This window comes from Branchiostoma belcheri, unplaced genomic scaffold (assembly GCF_001625305.1).
Source record: "Branchiostoma belcheri isolate BF01 breed outbred unplaced genomic scaffold, Haploidv18h27 scaffold10, whole genome shotgun sequence".
NCBI classification, from domain to species: domain Eukaryota; kingdom Metazoa; phylum Chordata; class Leptocardii; order Amphioxiformes; family Branchiostomatidae; genus Branchiostoma; species Branchiostoma belcheri.
In genome coordinates, this window is record NW_017802380.1 from 468,155 (window position 1) to 475,955 (window position 7,801).

The following is a 7,801-nucleotide window of genomic DNA, read 5'->3' on the forward strand; positions in this document are numbered from 1 at the left end:
TAAAACTTTTATTTCCAGTTCAAGTGGCATCAGCAGACGTAACAAATCTGATATGGACAACAGTATGTTCAGATACCAAGCAACTAAGGAAAGTATCTCCAATATATAATTCACTGCAAAATGAAGGATAAGTTTTCCAGACATCACTTCTACCAACACGGTTGGGGACTTCAATTCTCAGTGATACATCCTTTATGAATACCTGTTCCTACATTTTACAGTTTAGCATGGCTTTTTAGACGAGCATCATAGTATTGTGAAGTTCTTTGACCATACTGTAATACAATTTAAGACTTGAGCTAGGTACAGAAAAAACTGCTTATAAGGATGTAAGATTTGATGGTCGAAACTATTAAATTCTGCAGATGTCACTACATGGGGTGTAGGATTTAGACTTCAAACTTGGAGTGGACATTTCATAGACAAATTTCTTGAACAATGACAGATAATACTATTGGATAATCTGATCTCTCCCCGGGCAGGCGATGTGTGTTGTTACCACCGCAGCCAGTACATGCCTCCTCGTAGCCGGTTGTAGTCAGGAAGCTGCTCCACAGGACCTGGGGGGAACGAGGGTGGAATTAGCAGGGGTGCCAGAGTATACAGTGCAATTTTACGGAATACAGTACAACAGTATTAGTATACAGTGCAATTTTGTGTAATACAACACAATCATATTAGTGCAATTTTACTAGTATACAGTGCAATTTTACTTGTACTGTATTACGTAAAATTGCACTGTATTCCGTAAAATTGCACTGTATACTCTGACACCCCTGATTAGGAGGCAACAAGACTTTGGCCTGGGTATGATCTCTAAATAAACACTGGCAAAAACCTCTCTAGTATAGTAGGTTCTTTGATGCAGGTTATAATGAAGGGGTTAAATATGTTTTATGAACCAAAGTGATTGAGATACCGTCAATTATTTCTGTAGGGACTTTGTTTCGCTGCAGGTTTTCATGTGTGTTTTAGGTTCAATGTACATTTCAAGATTTACAGTAACTTGTAGATGTATATTGCAAGATTTACATTAATGTATAGATCTTTGAGATAAGGGAAAGCAAAATCTATGAGGGAATGAGGGAGTATTTACCAACTGCTGCTACTGCAGGGCATTTGTCGTAGATGTACTTGGTGCAGACATCACGGATGGTGCCAGCTGTAATGCTCTGTATAGGAAAAGAGAAGACAATAATGTAAACCATTGCTTATCAGCTGCATCTCAAACCTCACCATAACTTGTTCCCTAATGACCAAAATAAAATTTTCCTTCAAGAATAATGAAATAAATGTAATACATGTATACAAGAACTAGACAGCATTACTGTGTCCTGTTTTTCAAAGATACTTCTTAGATGTTCCTATACTGTGTAACAATATTCAGGGAGAGAAATTGCAACATAGCATAAAAAACATTCAAAAACTGTGATCTTCCAAGCCAATGCATACCCACACATTGTGTGCCCTGGGGGGTGCCTGTTGACAGTTCAACATAGTTTCTGGATAACCATGTCAATATTCTTAACACAATAACAAAGTTCTTGCCAGTTTTAATTCTGAAAGAAACGTGATGGAAATGTGCCCCACAAAATAAGGCACCAGCATGAGCAGACTACGTACGTCGATGCGAGCGTCCAGCTCGTTGAGCGGGATCCTGCGCCCGTAGCAGAGCATCTGCCTGCCGACGTCCTCGCAGATGGGTGTGGATCCGTCCAGCTGCAGCAGCATGTTGGTCTTCAGCAGGTTCTTGGCGCGCTGCACCTCGCCCTCCGTCACACTCGTGCACAGACGCATCCTGGGGAACACAGGCAACAACAAATCAGAGATTTCACCTTACCTTTACCTAGTCCCATCCTCATGTCTGAGGGTCGGGGACTATGGTGGCATCCAGTATCAGGCTCTTCCACTCCCTCCTGTCCCTGGCCCTGTGAGAACACTCTGACAGTGGCATGCTCATCCAGTCACGGACATGGAGATTTTATTATTTAAAAAAAAGGGGACTTGCGGGCATATCTGAATTATGCCCTCATTATGTAAACACCACAACCCAACCTAGGCAGTTTATGGGAATGCAAAACACAAAATAAGTTGTAACAAAAAAACTAATCGTAAGCACTATTTGTGTAACAGTGTATTCTTGATATAAATTGTTTATTTTTCATTCACCCCAAAAGCCTGAATGTATTGGAATTGTATTTCATGATCATGGGGATATACACAACTAAATTACATCCTACAATGGATGGAAAGTATAAATATCTCAATAAAAGTCTTTATGATTGTCAGTCTCCTACAGTTTCCATTAGAAGAGGTGGCAATCTTATTCCATACTTACCATTCTCCCTGGACATAGTACGTCATATCCTCAATGGTCATGCCGTCACACACGAAGTAGATGCCCCTGTAAGGTACAAATCAGTGAAAGACATGCTTAGAGAAATAATTAGGCGTGTACTGAATGCTCATTTCTACATGTTACATGGACAATGCTATTCTGGTTGTAAGATGGTACTTTCCTTTGACAATAACGCTAACCTAAAATACAACCTCTGAAACATCATTGGCTGGAAGAGAAGTTAATTTGGTGATCTAAGAGTAAGATATGTTGTTGCACATCTAAAACAAGGGAAGTTGACTATAACTTTGCAGAAAGAAACTGTAGTTGTCTATCTTATAAACCAACATGTACAATGTATCAATGGAACTTAGTGAATATTTCTAGAGATACATGTATCTCACCAGAGCCCAGTGTCTGTGTGACAGGTTTTGGGTAAGCCAACATGTATGGATCTTAGTGAATAAGTGTAGAGATGCCTCACCAGAGCCCAGTGTCTGTATAACAAGTTTTAGGTAAACCAACATGTATGGATCTTAGTGAATAATTGTAGAGATGTCTCACCAGAAGCCAGTGTCTATGTAACAAGTTTTGGGTAAGCCAACATGTACGTAGCTTAGTGAATAATTGTAGAGATGTCTCACCAGAGCCCAGTGTCTGTATAACAAGTTTTAGGTAAACCAACATGTATGGATCTTAGTGAATAATTGTAGAGATGTCTCACCAGAAGCCAGTGTCTATGTAACAAGTTTTAGGTACGCCAACATGTATGGCACTTAGTAAATATCTGTAGAGATATCTCACTAGACGCCAGTGTCTGTGTAACAGGTTTTGGGTAAGCCAACATGTACAGAGCTTAGTGGATAATTGTAGAAATGTCTCACCAGAGCCCAGTGTCTGTATAACAGGTGTTGAAGGACTGGAAGCTGTGACACAGGTTCCCCTCAGCAGCGGCCTGGGCCAGCTTACTGGACAGGTTGTTTCCACCTCCGTAAGAACGGTCCCAGCTGCCTATTAACTGTACAGCAAAGATTTACACACATTTGATTTGTGATTGACACAACTTGTCCAAGAATGTAGAGTGGTAGAGTTTGAATCTCCTATGAGTAGAGTGGAACTCACTGCTACCAAGTACAGTTGGGGCATCATCACTAGAAAGCTTCAAACAACTCCTGCAGTTTGGGTTTGGGTGTAACAGGTTGTTCAGTGTAATATAGCCAGCTGCTGCCACATCGCATGCCTGCAAAGCTGGTATGTTACGCAGAAGGGTAGTTAACTTAACATCTTTTCCTTTTGCTGTTGTTCTGGTTATCTATTCTATGTAATGGGGAGGCAGACCTCAAGTCAACAGTACATCTACAGTAATAATGTTACAAGTACTTACAGTGTTGGCCACCATGAGGGGGATTGTGTCTGGGTGAGACCAGCCAACTCCCTGGAAAGTATTGACAAAGTTGATTCTTCTGGAATAACTTCAAGCAGTAAAAGAAACTTGAATTATTTCAGTTTTCGAACAAGGAGAATGGTGTGGAATACTGCAGAAATCTGCAAAAATAATACTCTATGCTTCAGAAAAGTGGCATTTGTAGTTACCTCCACAGCCATGGCTATGTGGGCAAATGGCATCTTGTCATCCCTTACTCTGATCTGTAGAAGACAAGAAACATTTTTTCATCAATGAGCTGGAATATATGATACTTATTCTCATTGACACAAGCATTAAACATTGTAGACCAGACTTTATTGGTCTCCTGAGTGGTCTTTTTGGGCAGGTTTCACTGTGTACACATACATTTGTACAAGTATTTTCAATTTTTCCGAGTGTCACCTTTGACTTTGACTTCATTTGGATCCACAATTTACATGTAGCTTTATAATATTCTCAGCTATTCTTCACATGGTCCTTAACATGTAATACCAGGGTATATCAACACAAAATAACAACTGTCATACAATAACACAGGGACAGGGTAATATTATAAGAAAGACTTAAAATACATGGTATACATTAACAGGTTCAAGCAACAACTGTTCTGTGACGTTGAACTGAACTGAACTCATACATGCAACATCCCTGAATGTGCTCCCCTGTTGCTCCAGCCTTACCTCACTGCCTGTGTATCTGCATGGTGGCAGGACGGGTGGTGCCTGGCCCTCGTATGACATACTCAGCTGGCCGAAGTACTTGTCTGCCAGCTTCACCAACTCATCATGGTTCACACCTGCAGTGGGGGAGAAGCAATGCTAGTTTGTAAGGTAAGGTAAAGGTAAAGGTAGTCCCATAGCCTTTTTCAAACTGTCGACCCCTGTGGCAGGGACAACAGCAGCAGTATAATCTAACCCTGGATACAGGTAGTAATGGGGTCCCAAAATTGGTTGATTTATATCGGGTATCAGGTTCCAATTCTTAGCTCCTGGATAGTGACAGTGGGTTGTTAATCCACTGTGTATAGGGCACGGTATTGGAAGGCAGAGCCCATCACTCTCCTGCTCCTGCCTATTGCCTTCTCAACTTAAGTCAGTTACCCATTTTAAAACCTGGGTTGAGTGAGGAAAGTCGTGCAAAGTGCCTTTTCCAAGAACAAAATGTCCAGCCAAGGAATCAAATCCATGACCTCTCATAAAAGATGTGTAATGGTATAAAGATTAATACACAGATTCATTGGTAAAATGAAATGTTATCTCAATGAAAAGCGGCCACCAGGCCAATTCGAGTATGTGCAAATAATAAATAAACCAACAAGCAAATGTTTACCTCCTGCTGCTGCCAGCACAATCCGTGGGCCCTTGTAGTGAGTGCTGATATAGTCTACCAGATCCTGGCGGCTGATAGACCTGTGGAGGGATAAAAACAACATTTTACACAGACTGCGCAGACAGAAAGCATTACAATTTTGTGAATGTGAAAGTGATGAGGACCCTCGTAGCAATAAAGAACATAAAGCACTGTCTTTGAGATGCTGTAACTCTACTATGTTAGAAAGAGAGTGCCTTACTTGATGTTCTCGGTGGGTCCAAGGATGGTACGCCCGAGCGCGGTGCCCTGGTACGCCGTGGCGTGGAGGTGGTCAAACACAACCTCCTGTAGGTTGGTCTCTACCTCCTGCATCTCGCGTAGAATCACGCCGCGCTCTCGCTCAATCTCAGCCTCACCCAATGTGCTGTTCTGGATGATGTCAGACAGGACATCCACCGCTGAAAAAAACAAAGACAAAGACATTGCAACCCAAATTTCTACAAGGCTCTACCATTTCACAAAGACTGCTACAGATACTCCTATTTCCCTCAGACAGTCAGAGACTGGAATGCGCTTCCTTAGTACATAACTAAAATCACTTAACCTGACAACTGGTAACTATTTGTATGTACTAGTAACTCTATTGGCTGCAAAAATGTTTAAAAATTGAAGCGTTGTCTTAGACAAGTTAGAGAGTTTATCATCATCTTTGCTGTTCTCATCTCCTGACAATGCAGCCTACCTCTGCTTTCCACTATCTTAGAATTAGACAAACGAACAAACAAACAAACCTTTTCCCAGGTCCCTGGAGAAGCTCTTGGCGTAGTAGACAGTCTGTTCCCGTGAGGTGTAGGCGTTCAGGTGGGCTCCCATGTTCTCTACCTCCAGCTCTAGGTCCATCTGGGAGCGGTTCTTTGTACCCTGTGGGGGAAATTACATTACGTTGGCATTCACAAGGTGTCACTGTAAACTTCTTACTATTCTTGGATGGAATTAGAACTTTTGGACGCATGGGTATACCTTTAGATCCAACACAAAAAAAGTTGTCTCACCTAGAGCTTTTGACCAGTCACTCTGGTCTTCCTCAGTAGACTGACCCAGTGAGGCTTGTCATGCGAAGGAGGCCGACATCATCTTCAAGATACCTTTGACCCAGTGTTGACGTCACACTTCAAAGAAGACGTCACACTTCAAAGAAGCCACGTGACAAGCCTTACTGGGTCAGTTTACTGAGGAAAACCGGAGTGACTGGTCGAAAGCTCTACGTGAGAGAACTTTATAGTGTTAGATCTAAAGTCTAAACAATATAGAAAGTTGCTATTGGGCTAAGCAGTATGAAAGAAGGGGGACCCACCTTAAATGCCATGTGCTCCAGGAAGTGAGCGGTGCCGTTGTTACGCTGGTTCTCGTACCTACTGCCCGCGTCGATCCACAGCCCGACCGTGCAGGTGGGCAGTCCTGAGTCCTCGCTGGCCACCCGGAAGCCATTGTCCAGCGTGGTCACCTTAGTCTCCGGCACGTTGAGAAGGGTCTGGCTGTAGGACGCGCGCGTGGAGGCACAACGCCATGTCTGGACATACAGGAGAGTTGTGGAAAAGACAATCAATCACTTAGTTTTTCTTTTTCAAAACTTTTAGTATTAACGTTACATATATGTATTAAAGAGTTAAAATGGTTTCATAGTCATGGACTTGTTCAGTTGTTGAACAAATTGCGTACACATACTTCAATACATGCAGAATATCTAGAAAAATAGGTGATACACCCCCTTGTATTTACTCAAGGTACAACATTCTTCACGTACAAAATTATGTACAGAAAAAACCTGCACTAGCAAAAACTCTGTGGGGAGGGGGGTACTGTGGGAGGGCGGCGGTACTAACTGTGTGTGTTGCAGTCTTCTTACACTACCTTGCGTTCAGCCATACCCAATATTCAGCACTAAATACTATATGAAGCACATTTTAGGATCGATTACGGGGTAGCTGTCATCAAACCGGCCGGAATCCGTTAAAATCCGTCGACTTGGGACATGTGCAAGGTCAGGCGATGTCACAACCGGCGAGTTGGAATGACCGAACTTTGCGAGCAAATTTCCAGCTCCAAATCAAATTCGACATCCTCTCCACATGTCGGTAACAAAGAAGAGTAGTGTACGGGCTGGATAACAAAAGACTTTCCCAAGACTTACATTTGCTCCGGGAGAAAGCGTTCTTGAAAGTCGAAGCAGCGAAACACGGCACAGACCGGCGGCCATCTTGGAGAACTGACAATATGGGGTTATCTGAGTAAGCTCCGTAGAGCGCAGGCTCAGAATAGCGTGCGGAAGATTTTATCCGCGGAGTTCGTCACGGGAGTAAAGCGTACTCTCCAAGCAGAGGTTTGGCTTATATTTGGCGTGTTTTAGGCTTTTTTTGTTGGGGTTTCTTTTTTTGCACTGGAATTTTTTTTATGCCAACCCATGACATTCCAGTGCAACAAAGAAACCCCGATAAAAAAAGCCTAAAAATACGTCAAAAATAAGCCAAAACCCAAACCTCTGCTTGGAGAGTACTAAAGCGTTGGCTACCGTATTTGCGTCGGATCCTAGATCATGACAATTTTCAAGAGCTACGTGGCTGCTTTAATAGTTGTAAGGTAAGTGAGACCATTAGATACAAAGCAAAACGTTAGAATATATATTTTAACGTACTAGATATAGTTTTCTACAGTACTCATCAGTACAA

General features: G+C 42.3%; 1 protein-coding gene across 1 annotated transcript; it reads right to left on the reverse strand.

Moving 5' to 3' along the window:
- Window positions 1-349: 349 nt before the first annotated feature.
- On the reverse strand, window positions 350-7,364 carry LOC109472439 (mitochondrial-processing peptidase subunit beta-like). Its single transcript, XM_019772224.1, has 13 exons — window positions 7,267-7,364; window positions 6,430-6,645; window positions 5,867-5,996; window positions 5,335-5,533; window positions 5,094-5,173; window positions 4,445-4,560; window positions 3,932-3,985; window positions 3,723-3,773; window positions 3,223-3,356; window positions 2,339-2,404; window positions 1,624-1,798; window positions 1,097-1,172; window positions 350-560 (listed from the first exon to the last, which is right to left on the reverse strand). Exons 1-13 carry the CDS (start codon window positions 7,330-7,332, stop codon window positions 496-498), a joined length of 1,428 nt encoding a protein of 475 aa, XP_019627783.1. The 5' UTR covers window positions 7,333-7,364; the 3' UTR covers window positions 350-495.
- Between the last annotated feature and the right edge of the window lie 437 nt (window positions 7,365-7,801).